The sequence below is a fragment of the Mastomys coucha genome, unplaced genomic scaffold (assembly GCF_008632895.1).
Source record: "Mastomys coucha isolate ucsf_1 unplaced genomic scaffold, UCSF_Mcou_1 pScaffold18, whole genome shotgun sequence".
NCBI lineage: Eukaryota > Metazoa > Chordata > Mammalia > Rodentia > Muridae > Mastomys > Mastomys coucha.
In genome coordinates this window covers 23,361,842-23,382,707 of record NW_022196900.1, presented here as the reverse complement: position 1 = coordinate 23,382,707, position 20,866 = coordinate 23,361,842, and the positions used below count along the sequence as shown (strand labels likewise).

The 20,866-nt window shown below is 44.2% G+C and overlaps 1 protein-coding gene across 5 annotated transcripts; it reads left to right on the top strand.

Moving 5' to 3' along the window:
* The first annotated feature begins 1,104 nt into the window (after window positions 1-1,104).
* On the top strand, window positions 1,105-20,640 carry Wdr31 (WD repeat domain 31). Of its 5 annotated transcripts, none has more exons than XM_031377577.1 (12): window positions 1,105-1,232; window positions 4,694-4,799; window positions 5,906-6,056; window positions 9,526-9,668; window positions 10,313-10,442; window positions 11,983-12,057; window positions 13,319-13,463; window positions 13,561-13,661; window positions 15,081-15,148; window positions 16,318-16,459; window positions 18,605-18,767; window positions 20,437-20,640. In XM_031377577.1, the coding sequence occupies exons 4-12, from the start codon at window positions 9,553-9,555 to the stop codon at window positions 20,595-20,597; spliced, it is 1,101 nt and encodes a 366-aa protein (XP_031233437.1). In that variant the 5' UTR covers window positions 1,105-1,232; window positions 4,694-4,799; window positions 5,906-6,056; window positions 9,526-9,552; the 3' UTR covers window positions 20,598-20,640. The 5 variants fall into 5 exon arrangements, with proteins under 5 accessions (XP_031233437.1, XP_031233434.1, XP_031233435.1 ...); XM_031377574.1 differs by having other exon boundaries at window positions 10,310-10,442; XM_031377575.1 differs by having other exon boundaries at window positions 5,906-6,073; window positions 10,310-10,442.
* Window positions 20,641-20,866: the final 226 nt, after the last annotated feature.

Here is a 20,866-nt window from a genome sequence, read left to right as displayed (position 1 = left end):
ACAGGTGATGCTCCAGGACAAGTCTGACTACAGATACCAGTTTGGAAGTATCGGATGACTAAGGCATTTCTCAAAGATGTTGTATCCCAGAGTAGGGAGTAGGACTTAGGGAGTAGGACTCTAATAACTTAGTTTGTAGCTGTACTTGAACCTACTGGAGTCTCCAACCCAAGTCAGTAGAAGTCTATTCCTCTGTCAGTATTCTGTCATAGCAATGAGCTATGCACTGACTCCAAAATGTACCTACCTTAACTATTTTTTAAAGATTGATTCATTTTTACATGTATGAGTACTCTATCTATAGAGCTAGAACATGTACAACTGTGTTTCAGAAGAGAGCATCAGATCTCACATGGTTATGAACCATCGTGTGGTTGCTGGGAATTGAACTCAGGACCTCTTAACCGCTAAGCCATCTCTCCAGATGTTAGTTTGAAGCTGCAAACCGTTTTTGCAGCTGATTTAGTTGTATTTTTGTTTTGTTTTGTTTTTCTAGACAGGGTTTCTCTGTATAGCCCTGGCTGTCCTGGAACTCCCTCTGTAGACCAGGCTGGCCTCGAACTCAGAAATCCGCCTGCCTCTGCCTCCCAAGTGCTGGGATTAAAGGCGTGCGCCACCAGTGCCCGGCTCAAACTGTTTTTTAAAAAGTGGAATGACACAGAAAACAAATTAACAAGGTCCCCACACAAAGGCAAAAGGCAAAATCAAAACGTCCCATATATTTGAAATTCATTACTTTATCTGTTTAAAAAATTAGTAAAAATAAACACACACGTGCCAAATAAGAGGAATGGATTAAGATGTCCGGGAAATGTTCAATGGAGAAAATCTTTGTCTGTATTCAGGAAAATTTTAAATAAACATTCTGGGCGAAAATTATTAACCGCCTTCTCCCTGTGGCTACGACAGATATCACCACTTTTCTTGGATGATGCAGGTGCTTCATGCAGCGTGGTTGAGCACAAGCCTCCTCTCCAGAGAAAATTCACATATCATTAACATAGAAAAGTAAAATGGGCTCTCTGGGCTTGGCCCCTGAGGGACTTCCGGCGTGTGGAACCTGGGTTCCGGGGCTGCCGTGGACGCCCGGAGTGTTTAGGTGGAACTCCCACCCTAGCGACGCGCGCCTGGTTGCTAGGGGTGGAAGCGCGGGAACCTGTAGAAGCTGCGGATGCCAGCTACCGGTGCTTGTGGGCCTCAGTGCCAGGCCGCCGGTGGGTATGGAGCCCGAGGTGAGAAAGGGGAGCATCGGGGAGCATCCTCGCGCTGTCCCCGGCGGTAGCCACCCACCCACCCGAATCGAGGAGGAGGAGGTCGGGGAGGGTATGTGTAGGACCTGGTGTCACCTGCTTTCATCTTGGAGTAATCCTCCCCGGGCACGTGCACATCAAAAGTAGCTTTAGCAGGTCAGATAATGGACAGGAGTAGGAGCATTTATAATCTGAAGGGCGAGAAAGAAAATAAACAAAACAAAACTGCACACTGATGGTCCTCAACCTTGGGAGTTCGATCTAGCACCGACCCTCAGTGAGACTAGGTCTCTGTAAATACTCTTACTGTCTGAACCTTTTCCTTTACATTATCATTAGAGTCAAACCAGTCCACCTCCTATAAGCTTCTGTGTGTAGTTTGTTAATCTTTGAACACTGGTGTAGATGTCTTGGTCTTAGAGAGTATATAGGTTAGATACACATGTGAAAGATTTGGAAAGAGAGTGTGAATTAAAAAAAAAAATTATTTATACCAGTTGGGTAATGGTGGTACATGCCTTTAATCCCAGCACTCAGGAGGTAGAAGCAGGCGGATCTCTGAGTACTAGGACAGCGTGCTTGGTCTTCAGAGTGAGTGAGTTCCATGACAGCCAGAGATACACGGTGAAACCCTGCCTCAAAAAAAAAAAAAAAAAAAAATCATTTACACAAATAGTACCATTTTAAAAAGTCTCAGTGACTGTACTTGCTAGGCCAGAACAAACATAGAAGATTTATTAAAAAGAATATATTGCAAGAAGAGACAGGTCTAATAGGCATATTCCCAGAATAAACCCCTGAGTGGGAATAGTTCTTTTATATAACAAGTCACAGGGAACTTGCTCAGTCTTACGTGGTTCATGTTTAGGTAAAGCGGTTAGAGGCATCTCACTACCTTGTTAAGTAGTAAATTTTACAGCATCATGTCTTCTTCAATATTTGGGTTAAGGTACCCCTGGGTCAGACTCTAAATGTATAAGACATTTCAAGTCACTAGGGTCACGTGAGAGGTTTTTTGTTTTGAATCTTTGTGAGTGTGTGTGTGTGTGTGTGTATGTTTGTCTCTACCAACAGGATCAGGGAAGTCTAGGGAAATAAGATTCAGTTCACTCAGCTCTGTCCCTATGACAGCAAGTTAACTCAATGGATCTCAGTTGTATCAAAAGCTATAAAGGACTTTTGTACTATCTAACTGAAAGAGAATTTTCTGAGCTCTATTTAATGTGAGCCGTCAGCCTTTGGAAAGCAGATTTGGACAGAGACAGGTCAGGGGTTCAGATGGAGACCTGCTTCCCCCAGAAACCCACAGAGGCATCTAGAGCCATAATGACCTTTAATGACCTTTCCAAGTCCTTCCAGCCTTTGTGGGTTGAAGCATGGTGATGTGCCTTTAGAGATATTTTTTGGATGGTCTTGTAAGGCAGTTTAAAAAGACCATTATTTTGAGGTCTGGTCACGTGAGCCTCTGAGGCAGGAGGATTTTGAGTTGGAGGCCAGCTTGTGCTATACAGAAAAAGATTTTGTCCCCAAAAAACAAACAGTCAAAAACCAGAGGGTGGGGCTGGTGAGATGGCTCAGCGGGTAAGAGCACCGACTGCTCTTCCGAAGATCCAGAGTTCAAATCCCAGCAACCACATGGTGGCTCACAACCATCTGTAATGAGATCTGATGCCCTCTTCTGGTGCGTCTGAAGACAGCTACAGTGTACTTACTCAAAATAATAAATAAATCTTAAAAAAAAAAAACAAAAAACAAAAAACAAAACAGAGGGTTTTATATTGTACCCTTTAAAGAGCTTCTGGCTAATCTTACTCTTTAATTTAGTATGTCACTCTCTCATTCAGCAGATAAATACCTCGATTCCATTCTCCCAGACCAGACTGGAAGTACAGATACAGAAATGAGCAAGACATTATCCTTTCTCTCAAGTCTGTTGTTATGTTTATGGTATAAACGATAGGTTAGTCTACATATAATAAATATTGCCTACCTAGTGCATATATTGTTTGTTCTCAAAAATATAGACTACCTTAGTGTATAACCTCATTTTTAGCCTGATTGTGATCTGTCACTCTAGTTAGGTGATGAGAATGACTTGCTTAACACCCTCCAGGCTCGTAAATCCATCTATATATGCTGTCTGTCTTCAGGCACTAGCTGTTACAAAGATACAGCACAGTATTCTGGTCATGAGTTTCAGCATTGCCACTTGTTTATGATATAAATGAGTAAATTGTGCCTCTCTCTTTTCATCTGCAAAATGGCTATAAGCTCTTGGAGGCTTGTGGAGTAGACTTAGTGACTTAAGAAATGCAGAACACTTAGAGACTTTTAGGTCATGCGGTACATGCTATTTTTTTAGCTTCCAATGAGCCAATAATAGAATCCTGTTTCATTTTGCATGTAGGAGTGCAAATACACAGAAATTCAGGAACTTGTCTAAGGACAAGTACATAACTGTACTTGAGGCCCAGTCCAATTTAATTCATGTAATCAAATACTAGTACATTTGACCGTTCTGTGCTGTGCTTAGTACAAACTCTCAGAATTATTAACAGCCAATTAATAAAAAATTATTTGAGCTGGGCAGTGGTGGCACACACCTTTAATCCTAGCACTTGGGAGGCAGAGGCAGGTAGATTTCTGAGTTTGAGGCCAGCCTGGTCTACAGAGTGAGTTCCAGGACAGCCAGGGATACACAGAGAAACCCTGTCTCGAAAAACCAAAAAAAAAAAAAAAAATTGAATCCTTTAAGCAGAGAGGAAATAGGCTTAAATTCAAAAGGGATGCCACGTTTTTGGTTGGTTGATGTCCTGAAACTCACCCTATAGACCAGGCTGGCCCTGAGAACTCAGACATTCGCCTGCCTCTACCTCCCAAGCACTGGGATTAAAGGCATACACCAATTGTTTAATGGACAAAAGAACTCTACTGTGAGCTTAATGATATAATTCATTGTTTCTACGTTGCATATTTAAAAGCAGATGCATACTGGCTAGGATGGTAGTGCCTTGGTTGGCAGAGTACTCGTCAGGCACATATGAGGCTCTGGGTTCCATCCCTAGCATTGAGAAGCCATGCTCAGGGGCAAGTACGTGCCTGTTGTCTTAGCCCCTAGAGGGTAGGGGCAGGAGAACCAGAAGCTGAGGGTCATCCTTGGCTATATTGTGAGTTTGAGGCCAGGCTGGGCTACACAAGACCTTATCTCAAAACGAATAAACAAAAGCCAAATAGTCGTGTAGTTAACATCATGCTCTCCTCTTTTCTAGTAATAGAAACTTGATGTTTATATACTCTTGGAAATCTGCGTGCTATTTCTTAATGAGGAAAAACTACACTAATAATCTTTTCAATTAAATAAGGCTCCTATTTACACTTGTAAATCTCTCTGGTGCAAACATATGGTTAGACAGGGGAGATTAACTTAAGCATCTTTTCTTTAGTGACAGAGATTGGGAAGTGGCCGTCTGACTTGTTTCCGAAGGCTGAATGAACTACAGATCATCAAATACAGCAGCAGCTCACCAAGAAGATCCCGTTGCTTTGGGGGTAAGTAGTGCCAAGTTACCCTTCCCTCGACTCCTCAGTGAAGATACCCACTAAGAATCCAATTGGTTTTGAATATATTTACAGCCCCTGTGGTTTCCAGTGACCTAGATCTACGGGCAGTACCTGTTTGCAGTTTGATGACAGTGTTAGACATAGGTAAAGCTGGTAGATGGGCAGCTCTGCACCTCTGCATATCTATAAACAGTATATAGCTCAGATTTTCTAGATGCTGTCCTAGAACTTTTCTTTTTCGTCTATCACATGACCTGTCACAGAACATCTTAGAATGTTTGAATTAGAAGAGACTGCAGGTTCAGGAGTTTGCAACAAATATTTTTGTCATACTGTGTAAGCCATTTGGGATTTAAAAAAAAAAAGATCTTGGGGCTGGAGAGATGGCTCAGAGGTTAAGAGCACTGTCTGCTCTTCTAGAAGTCCTGTGTTCAATCCCCAGCAACCATATGGTGGCTCACAACCATCTGTAATGGAATCTGACACCGTCTTCTGGCACGAAGGTGTCATGCAGATAGAGCACTCATATACATAAAATAAATAAATCTGTTTTTAAAAAGTCCTTATGGAACACATAGTGTCCTGGTTATGTAAAGGTCATTTAGTATTGTACCGCTGCCTTAGACAGGGAAGCTGAGGCAGGAGAGGGCCACGCAAGGACACAGTGAGCCGTGAGCTGACGCAGACCCCAGAGCCCTGGGGTCCACCTTCTGTTCTCTGCTCTGCATTGTGCCTATGAGCTGTTTGTCTCACAGTGAGCCGTGAGCTGACGCAGACCCCAGAGCCCTGGGGTCCACCTTCTGTTCTCAGCTCTGCATTGTGCCCATGAGCTGTTTGTCTCCTCTCTCCAGGATGCCAGCTCATGTGTTCCCTCAAACAGTGGGATGGAATTCTCTGGGAAAGTCTGTTTTTAGTGGAGAGGGTGAATAAGAATATGTACCTGGCAGCTTTTAGTTGCTCTTCTCTCTGTGGACAGCTCTTCCTGGAGCTCAGCTGGTGTGTCTCTAAAACATGAAGCTTTCAGAACTTCTTTAAGCAGAAACTTGGAGGAAATGAGGACTGGCCCCTCTCACCAACGCTTTTACTTCCTTCAGCTCTTCAGCAAGTTTGAAGGACACAGGACCTGGGGTGGCTGAGGTTGGCTCCTGGTCTGATCCTGCAAATGTCGGTGCTAGCCACCTCTCTTATTCTTTGGGGCACCAGCGATTCATGCAGAGTGTCACGTGCTCAGGAGATGCTACCTGAGTGAGTGAAGAGATAAGGTGGAGATCCTTGGTTTGGGTGGGTGGGGGTGGTTTTTTTTCTTTCTTTGTTTGTTTGTTTTTTCTTTTCTTTCTTATTTTGCAGCAGTGGGGTTCAAACCCATGTGTGATCATGGTAGGCAAGCCTCGTGCACGCCAGGCAAGCGCTTCACCACCGTGCAGCCCCCAACATCTTTGAATGTACATTTACTCTTTCTTTTTAGTTCTAGCATTGTGAGCTGATGAGGAAAAATATAAACAAATCTGAAAAAAAAATCCTCTTCCTAGTCTGGTACAGCATCCAATACTGATGTGATGTAATTTCTAGGGCAGTTGTTCTCAACCCCTGTTGCTCAGGACCTCAGGGTTGCCTTTCATGCTTAAAAATGACTGAGGTTTACAAATGTGGTTTACAAATTGGGTTTAGATTCCTGCTCATTGTTTTCCTACATGCCAATAAAGTTGAGAAGTTTAAAAGATATTTCCTTACTTAAAACTAAAAGTATAATGCTCTTGCAAGTAGACTCTGGTAGTGACTGACTAAATTAACAGTACTTGGGAAGCAGAGACTGGAGGACTGCACATTCAAGACCAGTCTGGAATACACAGTAAGCTTTAGGCCAGACTGTGAGACCCTGCCGCTAAAAACAAACAAAAGCCTATTGTGGGCCAAGTGTGGTGGTATAAGGCTTTAATCCCAGTACTTGAGAGACAGAGGCAGGCAGATTTCTGTGGGTTTGAAACCAGCCTGGTCTTCTTTTGATCCTAAACTCTAGGCCAGCTAAGGCTACGTAAATGGCATGATTTATTAAAAATTCCAAAACATCTTAGGTGAAAAAAGTGGCACTAAGTTTTTGAAACTCTATTTTGATGTGTGATTTAAAGAGAAGACAGTTGGATTCTCATACCTACTATTTCATTCTGTCTATCATTGGTATACCACAATAAAATGTATAGAAAGAAAAGCAAGATATGCACTGAGGTGGAGGTGAAGGGAGGCTTGGGACTCCTTGAGAGACTCAGAATGGCTGCTAGTGTCCTTGCTTTGAGAGTTGCTGGTCTAAATGGTTAGCTCCATAATCTCATTACAGTTGTCATCTTTACCATCTTGTTCTTGTTGCATATTAACCTCTTGATGTTGGTGTGCTGCATTAGGGAAGCAATGCAAAGAAATTGCTAATGACAAGTTAGAAAGGTAATAGCTCTTAGAATAACTGAGGCTCTTCTCTTAAGCTTTTCTAAGATTAGTGTGGTGGCTCAGCAGGTGAAGATACTTGCTGCTTAACCCTGGTAACCTGAGTTCCATTCCCAGAACCCATGTGAAGGTGGAAGGGAGAAGTGATCTCACAAAGTTGTCCTCTGACCTCTATACTTGTACATGTGTACATGTGTGTACATCAACAGAGACAGTAATAATGACTTTTTTAATTAGATGTTTTCTTTATTTACAATATCTCCTTTCCCAGGTTCTCCTCCAAAAGAAAAAAGAAAAAGAAAATAAAATAAGAAATAAATAAATAAAAACCCCAAAACTAAAACAATCCCTTGTTCCCTCCTGCCTCCCCTTGCTCACCACTCCACCCTCTCCCACTTCCTGCCCTGGCATTCCCCTACACTGGAACATAGAACCTTCACAGGGCCAAGGTCCTTTCCTCCCCTTGATGACTGACTTGGCTAGAGAAAGGACCCAAGGAACTGAAGGGTTTGCAGCCCCCCTTAGCATGAACAAGAATATGAACTAACTAGTACCCTCAGAGCTCCCAGGGACTAAACTCCAACCAAAGAGTACAAATGGGGGGACTCATGGCTCCAGCAGCATGTGTATAGTAATAATGACTTTTAGTCTCAAAAGAAACCTTGCTAATACAGATTATACTGTATTTTCACCTATGTGCCCATAGTACTTGATTTATTATGGCAGAGCAAATGTAACATAAAATTTACCATACATGACATTTTATTATGGTATTATGTAGTGGTTGCCCACTTTCTAGTTACATGACATTTTTATCACTCCCAAAGTTAACTTTGCTTTAGTAAGCAGTTGGCTACACTCCCATTCTCCACCTCTGCTCAGCTCCTGCCAGCCACTAATCAATTTACTTACTGTCACTGTAGATTTTCTTTTCTTTTTTTTTAAATATTTATTTTTTTATTTATTTTATGTCTATGAGTATACTGTAGCTGTACAGATAGCCGTGAGCTATCATGTGTGTGGCTGCTGGGAATTGAACTCAGGACCTCTGCTGGCCCCGCTTGCTCCACCCCACTCCCTCCAGCCCCGCTCCTTTTTGTGTATGTGTGTTATCGGGGATCAAACCCAGCCTTGTTTTGTATGTTAGACAAGCTCTCTTTTCTTTTTTCTTTTTTCTTTTCTTTTCTTTTTTTAAGTTTTTCAAGACAGGGTTTATCTGTATAGCCCTGGCTGTCCTGGAACTCACTCTGTAGACCAGGCTGACCTCAAACTCAGAAATCCACCTGCCTCTGCCTCCCAGGTGCTAGCATTAAAGGCGTGCGCCACCACCGCCCGACTGACAAGCTCTCTTTTCTACTACTGAACCACAAATCCAGACCTGAGTTTAATATTTTTAGAAAAAAAAGTTTATATCTTTTTAACTAGTTCATAAGATCAAAATTGTTTAAATCAGTTAAAAAATAATTGCTAGGCTAGGCAAGTAGCTCAATTGGTAAGAGCTTGACACACAAGCTTGAGGACCTGGGTTCACTCTGTAGCACTCTTCTATGTAGATAAGAAGCTGGGCATGGTGGCATTTGCATGAAATCCCAGCGCTGGGAGGGTGGACATAAGCCGATCTCTGTGGCTCACTGTCCAGCCAGCTAGGCTAATTAGCCCTAAGTCTCAGTAAGAGGCCCTGCCTCGAAAAAGAAAGTAGATAGCTCCTGAGGAAAGACACTTAAGACTGGGTTGTCACACTCTAGCCTCCACACACATACACAAACATGAACACACATATATACAAACATGTACATATAAAGTAATTCTTAGGTTTTTTTTGTTTTTTTTTTGTTGTTGTTGTTGTTTTGTTTTTTTGGTTTTTTTGAGATAGGGTTTCTCTATATATCCCTGGCTGTCCTGGAACTCACTCTGTAGACCAGGCTGACCTTAAACTCAGAAATCTGCCTGCCTCTGCCCCCCAAGTGCTGGGATTAAAGGTGTGCGCCACCACCGCCTGGCTGTTCTTAGTATTTTTAAACATTAGTTTTGACTTCTCTGTTGAACCTCTATTGACAGCTGCAGCCCCAGGCTGAAGAGAATGAAGCAGGAGAAGGAAAAAAATCAAATGTACACAGTTAATCTTTTTTCTAAAGAGAAATGCACCTCACACAGGAAGGAAAGAGGAGAGGGAGGGAGGGAGGAAGGAAGGAAGAAAGGAAGGAAGGAAGGAATGAATTAGTGTAAACTAATGTTTGACCTAATGAAATTCAGTGTGTGCCCTCTCCCTACTCCACAGGGAACACCCCCTCAGCGCCTATGAGGGATGTTGTTAACTGACGGCCAACTGAAACCAGCTCTTCCTCAGAAGGTCTTCTGTAGGCTCTGGGCTGTGATGGGGAAACTGCAGAGCAAACTCAGACACAGCACTTACTTATACAGGTAGATCAACTCCTGGAGTCCCCAGTTTGTTGTTTTGTTTTTGTTTTTTTGTTTTTTGTTTTTTGTTTTTTTCCAGACAGAGTTTCTCTGTATAGCCCTGGCTATCCTAGAACTCACTTTGTAGACCAGGCTGGCCTCAAACTCAGAAATCCGCCTTCCTCTGCTTCCCAAGTGCTGGGATTAAAGGCGTGCACTACCACTGCCTGGACCCCAGTTTTACTATGCTCCTTTCAAATTCTCTGCTAAAGAAAGAAGGCAAGTATTGGTAAGCTTTCCTGCACACTTCATTTGGTGGACTGTTTTAGATGTAATCCCAGCTCTTGGGAAGTGAACACAGGCAAATGCTCACCTCACCATCTTGCACCTGCAGTGCACACTCAGAGGCCTTGTATCTTTTGGAGTCATTTCTAATGAGATCAAACACTCCTGGCCTCAGGATTCCCCTTCATCAGATTTCAGTAACTCAGTTATTCTGGGTGTTTCCCAAATAAATAGCACCATTTATTTCTGGGCATTTTCTAAACAAGCCGAGGGTTTCCTTCTTGTCTCACCCTTGCCTAAACTGATATCACTGCCACATATTCTTCTGCCCCTTCTCCCCTGTCCATTCCAGTGGACCTCATTTTCCATTCATTCTGTAGCAGGCCTGATGGGATTGTAGAAGAGAGAGTCCAGACTAAAGCTTCCCAAGAATACATCCCTGCTCATGTGGATACCGTCTCTGTAGTTGCTACTCTGAACTCAGACCTCTGTATCTCTGGAGGGAAAGACAAGGTAAGGTTCCAGTGTTTCCCACTCACCAGTTCACTGCAGGAACAGGAAGATGTTCCGAGAGTCTAACACTAACTACATCGTAACAGGGCTCAGAGTTCAAAGGCTGGAGTTTAAGCCCAACTCTGCCACTTCCTATTACAGTGGGCAAGTCTTTACATTTTCTTTTCCTCCTCTTTTCTTTCCTTCTTTTCTTTTTTTTTTTTTTTTTTTTTTTTTTGGTTTTTCTAGACAAGGTTTCTCCATTTCTCCTGGCTGTCCTGAAACTCACTCTGTAGACTAGGCTGGCCTAGAACTCAGAAATCTGCCTGCCTCTGCCTCCCTAGTGCTGGGATTAAAGGCGCACGTCACCTGCCTGGCTTTTTTTTTTTTTTTGTCTTTACATTTTCTGAGCTTTGCTTTCCTAGTCTGTTATAGAATAACAGCCGTGCCCTAAGACAGTCATGAGGATTCAGTGAGGACCTCATCCTATGCCAGGCCACCTATATGCTTTTATAAGTGGGGTGTTACTGTTCCACCCACTTCATTCTTTTTTGTTGTTGTTTTTTGTTTTTTGTTTTTCGAGACACAGTTTCTCTGTATAGTTCTAGCTGTCCTGGAACTTACTGTGTAGACCAGGCTGGCCTCAAACTCAGAAATCTGCCTACCTCTGCCTCTTAAGTGCTGGGATTAAAGGCATGTGCCACCACTGCCCGGCCACCCATTTCATTCTTATTTTTTTTTAAAAGATTTATTTATTATTATATATAAGTACACTATAGCTGCCTTTAGAAACAACAGGAGAGGGCATCAGATCTCACTATGGATGGTTGTGAGCCATCATGTGGTTGCTGGGATTTGAACTCAGGACTTTGGAAGAGCAGTCAGTGCTTTTAACCGCTGAGCCATCTCACCAGCCCCTACCCACTTCATTCTTAACAGTAACACTCAAACCCTAGAGTCAACAAAAAGAACATTCTAGCTGCTTTATGTTTTGTTTTACAAAATTCACACTGGTAAGCACTGACCCTACTTTGGTCTGTCCTCTTGTTGTCACTCTGGATTATCAGCTTTCTGTCCTTAGACTAGGAGTTATCTTGGCAGCCACTATGATAAGCTGCAGCAGCAATACACTACTGATTCTTCCGGAAGGGAAGAACACTAATAATGCTAATTTCCAATAGGTTTTCAGAGTTATCAAATTTTGCTTGCAAACTGTATTTCACCATTTGTAAGATGCATTTATTTTAGATGTCATTACTTCAAATGAGGATATACTTGAGGATCCATACTTAGTAGCAGTGTCTTGTCTTAATGTCTGTCTTATTTTAGATCTAAGGAGTTTATGTGACCCTTTCTCACACCTGAGAGGTAGACAGAGCAAGGACTATGCACTTTGTTTTGTAGACAGGGGAACTGGCAGGCCAATTGTCACGACTGGGGCCACACAGCACCTGCTCCTTTCTCTGTAGCAATGAGCTGCAGACACTCAGCAAGAAAATGCTTTAAGATCCTGCTCAGGTGCCAGTGTTGCAGTAACACCTGTAATCCCCTTTCTCTGCAGACTGCTGTGGCCTATAATTGGAAAACTGGACGCGTGGTGAAAAGGTTCATAGGACACGAGCGGGAAATCACGAAGGTAACTGTCAAACGCTCACTCTGAAAGGAATTGGGGAGCAAAAAAGGGAATAATAGCAGCTACAGATATTAGAGGGCTTGTTTGTTTAGTCCGAAGGAAAAAGGCAAAGGCTTGCTTTGATACCAGGAAGAGCAGAGCAAATCATTTCAAACATGGGATGAATGCAATACCTGGCAGAGGTGTGGTAAAAACATGCAGCAGAATTTATAAGCCATCTAGTCTTTAGTATTTTGTTACAAAGGCTTGAACTGACTGAGCTAATAGTTTTCTTTTTTAAAGAAAGCATTGAAGGCTGTAAATCAGGAAACTAAAATAAAAACTTTCTGGAGTATCTGAAACATCACAACATTTTGAGGAATGTCTATTAAGTCTTTTTTCTTTTTGGTTTTTTGAGACAGGGTTTCACTGTATAGCCCTGGGTGTCCTGGAACTCACTCTGTAGACCAGGTTGGCCTCGAACAAACAGACATTCTCCCTGCCTCTGTCTTCTGAGTGCCAAAATTAAAGGTGTGCACCACCACGCCCAGCTTATTCAGTCTTAAAAAGGAACAAAGGGGCTAGAGAGAAGGCTCAGCAGTTAAGAGCTCTGCCTGGTCCTCCAGAAGAACTGGGTTCTATTCCCAGCACCCACATTATGCTTACAACCATCTGTAACTCAAGTTTTGGCTTCCAAGGTCACTAGGCACTAAGGTGGTGTACAGACACATGTGTAGGGAAGACACCCCATGTATACACATAAATAATGATAAAGTAATTTAAAACTGTTTTAAAGGAATGAAATTATGGGATTGGGTACACAGCTCAGTAAAGCCTAGCATGGTAAAACCCTGGCAGAAAAGAAAAAGTGATGCTCTGATACATGTTTCAGCAAGGGCAGTGTTAGAGGCTAGACAAAAGGCTTCACCTACATGACATGGTGAGTCAGTGCTGAGCAGGGGCTATGCAGGGGAAAATGGTGGAGTTGTGCTTGGGGGTGATGAAAGTTCTACAGGAGGAGATTGTGGAAGTTTGTACACCAATGTGAGTGTACTTGCTGCCACTGAGCTGTACACTTGAAATGGTTAAAGTGATCATATCTATGGTATACACATGTGCACATGCGTGCACACGCACATACAGAGAGAGAGGGAGAGGGAGGGAATTAAAAATATTTTAAAATGAAAAATGTATGTGTGGAGGAGCATAGGAAGCCGTGTTCTATTCTGAAGTCCTGTCTGGCTCGTACACTTGAGCTATCTGTTCTCATTTGTTCTCTGAGCAGATAGCCTGTATTCCTAAATCAAGCCAGTTCTTCAGCGCCTCTCGAGACAAGACAGTCCTGATGTGGGACCTGCAGGGCTCCTCACAGCCCAGGCAGCAGCTGTGTGGCCATGCCATGGTAGTCACTGGCTTGGCTGTGAGCCCAGGTAAAGTGCAGCTCAACTTGCCAGCACCTGGTGCATTCCCAGAACCCTGTCCACATCCCAACTTACAGTCACTGTGGCTTCTCACCTTGTTTTTAAGACTCGTCCCAGCTGTGCACTGGCTCTCGGGACAACAGCCTGCTTCTGTGGGATGTGGGGACTGGACAGTGTGTGGAGAGAGCATCTGTCTCCAGGAACCTGGTACAAATTCAGATTTGGTGTAGAGCAGGGTGGATGGAGAGGAGCGCGGGTGAGGGGAAGTGCAGGGACGAGCTCATGGGACATCTGTGTATAGCATGATGCACCTTGGGTTCAGTAGAGAGGTAGGAGCTAGGAGAAAAGGAGGAAGGGGAGGAGAGTAAAGGAGAGCTGTGTCCTCATGCAGTTCTTCAAGCCACACATATGTTTGTTTGTTTGTTTTTAAGGAGGGGGAAATTTGTGCCCTCCCTACTTTTTTGGAAGAATTATTTATTTTTTTTTTTATGTATATGAGTACACTGTTACTCTGAGGGCATCAGATCCAATTACAGATGGTTGTGAGCCATCATGTGGGTGCTGGGAATTGAACTCAGGTCTCTGGAAGAGCAGTAGTGCTCTTAACTGCTGAGCCATCTCTCCAGCCCCTTCAAAGCATACTTTTAGCATAATTTTAGTGCAACAGGCACTGCTAGGAATAAAAATATAACAAAGGACATGGTGTTTACAACTCTTGTGTACAGTATGATACAAGATGGCTGCCCTTCATACACAAAGTAGTGTGTCTTTTACTTGATGTAATTCACTCTGTGGCAGCAAACTCCTTTAGACTTTGCACAGACTTTGGGCTCTTTTTACACCTGGCTTCCAAATGTGTGTGTGTGTGGGGGGGGTCTTTTTCTTTTTTTCGCATGCTGGGGATTGAACCCTGAGCCTTGTACATGCTAAGCAAACACTGTGCCTCTAACCTACACTTCCATCTCTGCCTCAAACTACAAGTCTATTACTTCTTAGTTGGAAGTACTTTTTAAGCTTAGACTCTAGGTATCTCCATTTATAAAATGGGGAGTTATGTCACTAGGCAAGATTCATTGGGTGGTTAACTGAGATAAAGTCTATTGTAAAACACCCATCATTTGTTCCTGGCAGGGGGGCAGATGTTCCTCAGAGTTTAGTCATCTACTGTCCTAGTCAGCTGCAGATAGTAGGATGTGCTTGCTTAATGCCTTCAACGTTTGTGAGGATACTGTGCTGAGAAAAGGAGAAATCTGTTCCCTTGGGTTGTTTTGAAAATAGTTTCATCTGTTCAGACGGGGCTGCAGGCCAGGACTACTGCTACTCTTCTGAGCCCCTGAGGTGTTACAGCAGAGTTCAGGGGCCCCACTTGGCACAGGGCGCTCTTCTGGCTGCTCTCCTCACCATTGGCAGCTGGGGTTCAAGTCTCCAAGGCTAACCAGAAGGCCATCCTACTGGTACCTCTGCCCCTGAGCACTGAGGAGAAACAGGTGGAGCAGGACTGACTGAGGCTGTGGGACAATGACCCTGCTAACCCAGCTCAGGATCCCTGAGAGGAGATGAGGCATGAGCTTAGCCAGCTAATGGGTTACCGCAGAGGAACGACCTGCTAACGACCGTTTTCTCCAGGTCACACACCTGTGCTGGGTCCCGAGAGAGCCATACATAGTCCAGACCTCCGAGGATAAGACCATCAGGTGGGCTACTGGCCGCTGTGGAGGTGTTTCTGGTGAAGGTCTGTGGCTCCCATGCTTTCATGACTGTCTCCATTCTGCTTCTCTGTGCTGCTGCACCCTTCCTAGGGCTCTCTTATCCTTTACTCCACTGCCCCTGGGGACACTCTGACCTGTAGCTTATGGGGACACAATGAATGCACAAGATCAGGTCAGGTTGCTGAGCGGTTTGAAGCAGCTGTGTGATGAGATTAGCCTCAGCCTCATCTCTTCAACCACCCGGTCAGGCAGAGCCTCCCTTGGAAAGAAGGATCAGAGTCTAGTCAGGGAAGTCAGATAGTTGGTAGTACACAGACTGGGGAGCATGAGTCAGAATCATAGCTCTCAGAAGAGAGTTCTATGAAAGGGAGGAATGAGACCAGAGGGAACACAGAACTCCACTGTACTCAAGGCTAGAGGTGTCCATGGCCAGCAACAGCCTGGATCTGCTTCTGGAATGCTAATGATGCTGTAGCGAGTATCCTTTAGGGACCTGGACTGCAGCCTCAGCACTTGAGAGAGCAAGTATTGCAGCCTGTACTACATAGCAAGACCTGCTTCAAAACAGTAACAATGTATCTTTTAAACAATTTTCAGTTATAGACACAAAAATAGCCTCTTGTCTATTGAAAGCAGTGTCCTAAAGGACCAAGTTAACTTGTACAATTAACATGTGTGTCTAGCCAGGTGGTCTGAGTTCTGGTCCAGCCTAGCATACAGATTGAGTCCCAGGACAGCCAGGGCTACACAGGGAAACCTTGTCTCGGAAAACCAACAAAAAAAGATGTGTGTTCTAAAGTCTCCATGAAAAGGTGGTGAGACGGCTCAGCAGATAAAGGTGTGCTGCCAAGCCTGACAGCAGCCTGGAACCCCAAGGAGTCCAGTCCCTGGGACCTCACGCATGCTATGGTGTGTGCAGCTCCTCTCCTCAAAGAAATTGAATCTTTTGAAAAGTCCATATGACTTGATTTCAAAGCAGAAAGACTCAAGATGGCATTGGTTTGGTTCTTCCTGTCAGCTTTAGAGTCTGTTAATTTGTGACATTCCATTCTGGCCAGCAGCAAAGAGTCAGGCTTTTCCTGTTAGTGGGACATCACAGGTGTGTTTCAGTCCTATTTACTACAAAGTCACGTTCTACTTCTAATTCCTTTCAGATTATGGGACAGTCGGGGGCTTCAGATGGCTCATGTGTTTCCCACAAAGCAGCACATCCAGACCCATTGTGAAGTCAGTGTGGATGGACATACGTGTATCTCCTGCAGCAGTGGCTTTGGGGGTGAAGGCTGTGAAGCCACGGTGAGAGGCTGGGCCGGGTGTCTGCTCCCTGATGAGCAGGCTGCTCTGGTCTCATTCCCATCACTGGCAGCACAGACAGGATCTGCAACAGCACTGGCCTGCTTCAAATGCAAACTGTCAGTCACCCTGTGCACTCCAGTGGCTTCCTTTGAGAAACATTTATTAAACAGGGTCTGTCTGAATTGGTAATAGACGAGAACAGGAGGGAAGTCAGGATAGAGAAGGGCTAACGAGAGCAGCCTGCTGATGTTCTTGCTCCTAGAGGAGCCTAAACAGGTAGGGACAGCTTGAAGAGACAGACTGATGGTCTTTGAATCAGTGGCCATGCTAAGGAAAACTCAGCCTATTAGGGGAACTGTGCAGCTCCACAGTTGCTCCAGGGTCCACCTCACCCTTATCCAGATACACACCTCTCTTGCAGTACCTTCAGGATATACTCTTTGGGCCATCCAAAGTTTCTGGATTCATAACTGCAAGTTATCAGTTAAAAGATTATCTGGTTTCCAAGTAAAAGAGTTGTATTTCTGAGTTATCAGACATGCGTGCCATGTCAGGCTTTGAGCTAACATTCAAGGTTTCATTTAATTCCTAAGACAAGGCTTGAGTTCCATGCAGTTCAGTGCTGTTTTAATGTATATTTTCGGTCGAGGGAGTGGAGACATGGCAAGTTGGAATCTTCAGCTGGTTTTAGCTACTTTGTGGGTTCTTTTTCCTACCCTTTAGCCCCCTGGTTTTACTCCCTATCATTAGATAGGAGAGAAAGAAGGATGGGGTTGGGGAGAGAAGAGAGATCTCTGAATCTATTATCTTCTTTGGGGGGGGATTTTTTTATTAAATATTTTCTTTATTTACATGTCATGCAATATCTCCTTTCCCAGTTTCCCCTCCAAAAACAAAAACAAAAAACAAAAAAACCCAACAAGAACAAACCTCTCTTCTCTTCCCCTCCCAAGTCTAGTACCCTCTGAGCATGAGTACTACTGAACCGTAACCAACGCCTGTATGACCAACAGTCACGGACCCTAACAGGGTCTGAGCATGAGTACTACTGAACCGTAACCAACGCCTGTGTGACCAACAGTCACTGACCCTAACAGGGTCTGAGCATGAGTACTACTGAACCGTAACCAACGCCTGTATGACCAACAGTCACTGACCCTAACAGGGTCTGAGCATGAGTACTACTGAACCGTAACCAACCCCTGTATGACCAACAGTCACTGACCCTAACAGGGTTCCCTAACATTTATACGCTCTGAAAAGTCCCCAGAATTTATTTTATTTATTTTTAAGATTTATTTATTATATGTAAGAACACTGTAGCTGTCTTCAGACACATCAGAAGAGGGTATCGTATCTCATTACAGATGGTTGTGAGCCACCATGTGGTTGCTGGGAATTGAACTCAGGACCTTTGGAAGAGCAGTCAGTGCTCTTAAACTCTGAGCCATCTCTCCAGCCCCAAAAAGTTCCCAGAATTTCAAATGCTACACGTTCACAGAAACTATCTGCAGCTGGCAAAACCATGTTTCTGCTGGAGCATGAGGCAAATCACAGTCAATAGGCTGCGACACATCCACAGATCCCACACCTGGGATTGAAAGAAAGCATATTCTTATAATATTTCTGTGTCTTTTAAAGAACCCCAAATTCCAGTGTTCTCACTACAGGAATCTCCTACTCAAGACATGTTCTTAGAAGGGGTAGATTCGGGTTTGCAAATTTTGTACGTAACATCTCTTATCCAGCTGATGGATGACAGGGTCCCCTGGGCCCCCACTGTTTTAGACACTGTTCAGTTTTCTCTCATCTCTGAATGGTTCCTTATAGGTATGGTTTGATATGTGTCAGTACAACGGGGATGGATGGGGCTGTCACTTCCTTTGTCAGAAGCACTAAGCATCACATCAGAATGTGTGCACACATGAAGAAGATGTCCCTTACTGTAGGGTCCCCACAGCCATAGCTAGTGCTGTTTTACTGCAATAGTTGCTGCAAGGATGGGTGGTTGGGTATGGTGGACAAGATAAGAGCTTCACCTGACTTTCTGATTCCATGAGAGTGGGTCATGGGGAATGGGAGGGTAGATATTCATGACACATGAGCGTCTGTGTGTTTGAGCTGGCTTGTGTCCTTACTTTGCAGTTGTGGGACCTAAGACAGACAAGAGACAGGATGTGTGAGTATAAGGGGCATTTCCAGACAGTTGCATCCTGTGTCTTTCTACCAAAGTCCGCAGCCTTGATGCCTATGATTGCTACCTCAGCACATGACTCCAAAGTGAAGATTTGGAACCAGGAGACTGGAGGTAAGCAGTCTGCTCTCAGTGCTGCTCAGGAGCTGAGTGCAGCCTTAAGACTCTGCATTGCTCACCATACGCAAAGCTACCCGTGTCCTGCCATTTTATAGTCCCTTGGTGGTTAGGAGCCGAGACACCACATTGCCCACCTCTTTCTCTTCAAGCTCTGGCTGTAAGCCAGCCTCATACCGTGAAGTACAAAGCTATTCCTGAAGACTCTAGAGAGAACATGTTTGACTCCTATATTCTTTCCACATGCAGTTCCTCATCAGATTTGAATTTATGATACTTAGAATGTCTAGAAAGGGGAGGGGAAGAATGCTATTTTTTGGTTCTTATTTCAAGGACGAAGTTAGAACCTCAGCTGTTGTTGGGACCATGATAAAATAAGAATGGACTCAGAAAGGCTCCCCTGTTGGGACTCTAGGCAGTGCTTGAGATCACAGTAAGGTCCAGGCCCTCAGCACCAGAGAAAATTGTCTTGTGGGCCATAGCTTCCCAGAGCTTTGCATGTGTAGAGCCCTAGAGGTCAGTGCTAGATACCTGGAAATTTTGTGAGCCATGGAATTTTGGTAGCATGGAATTCAGTCATGATGGGAAGTCTGTACCATGGACTTGTACAGTCTGGGAGCACGTGTTGGATTTTCTTCTAGAGTCTGATTCCCAGCACTGCCTCTGCACTGCTTTAATCCTGACAGGATTTGGCTAGACATAAAAACAGTGTTATTTTAGAGCTCTTCAAAACCTTCTCACTCTCCAGAAACTCAGTCCCCCTAGGGAGAGATAACTGCCCTCCCAGACAAAAGAGGTAGGTGTGTCTAATATTTTGTAAACAGCTGTGGCCATAAACTAAACTTCTCTAGTGAAGACAGGCCTGCCAAACCCTCACCCGCCCCAGTGTAACATCTGTGGGCAAGGGAAGTGACCACAAGCCTCAGCATGGGGAGCAAGGCTGGGAAGCATTGACCTGACAGGTGGCACCGCTGCCCTGCAAATGCTCCTGAAATTCCTAGGAAAGTTGCCTCAGAGATGCAAATGGAGGGAAGCTGGTCTGGTTAAAAATAAATTCCATCCTTTAATCCCAGCACTTGGAAGGCAGAAGCAGGTGTATCTCTGTGAGTTCTAGGACAGCCAAGGCTACACAGAGAAACCCTGTCTTAAAAATACAACAAAAAAAGCAAAGGCCAAGCCTGACCTCCATCACGTCCTCTCCTTCATGAAGAGAGCTGGCAGCCTCAGATTAGTGTCCTTATCTATTTCCCCTGACTTAGCCTGTCTTCTTCTCTACCCCTTTTAAATATGGCTCTAGTTGTCTGAAATACTGCTTGGGTGTCTACATCCTGTTAGTCCTGGAGTTGAGGTCATGGAGGTGACCCAGGTCATCCCAGTGAGGCACAGTGTACCTTGATGAGAGGCAGAACCCTTGGCTTAGATGCACAGGATGTGCTTTGTTTCCTGTTCTCATGATACAGTCCCACATTTCGTAAAGATGTTTCAGTGAACAGCAGCATATCCAGTGGTTTACAGACTACATCTGATAGTTTAGACATGCAGACGTATGCTGTGCTATCTGCATAAGTGCACTCCTTGATGCTTACAGTGTCAGAACTGCCTCATGATGCATTTTTCTAGCATGTTTCCATCACTAAGCACATGCCCGTTCTCCTTCCTTCTGTAGCTTGCCTTTTCACCTTGTCTCTGGATGGATCAGGACCCCTGACCTCACTGGCTGTTGGCGACATCACCTCTTTGTTATGCGCAAGTTTCTACAGAGGAGTTCACTTACTCAGAGTGGACCACAGCCAAGGACTGGAGCTGCAGGAAGTGGCAGCCTTCTGAAACAAAGAGATATTGATTGGATAATATCAAACCATGGCCCCTCTTTTCTGTGTGGCTTTGTGTTTTTCCACATGATTGTGGGGTGGGGGTAGACTTGGTGTTCTTTTCTTAGCTTTACTTAGAAGACATATCATTGTTAGATGATTCAAAAAAATCAGGGTATTTCTTTGTACAAGCCTCACTCTGTAGCCCAGGCTGGCCAACAATTCAGCACATAGCCCAGGCTGGTCTCACAATTCTCCTGAATTCTCCTGTCTCAGTCTCCTGTT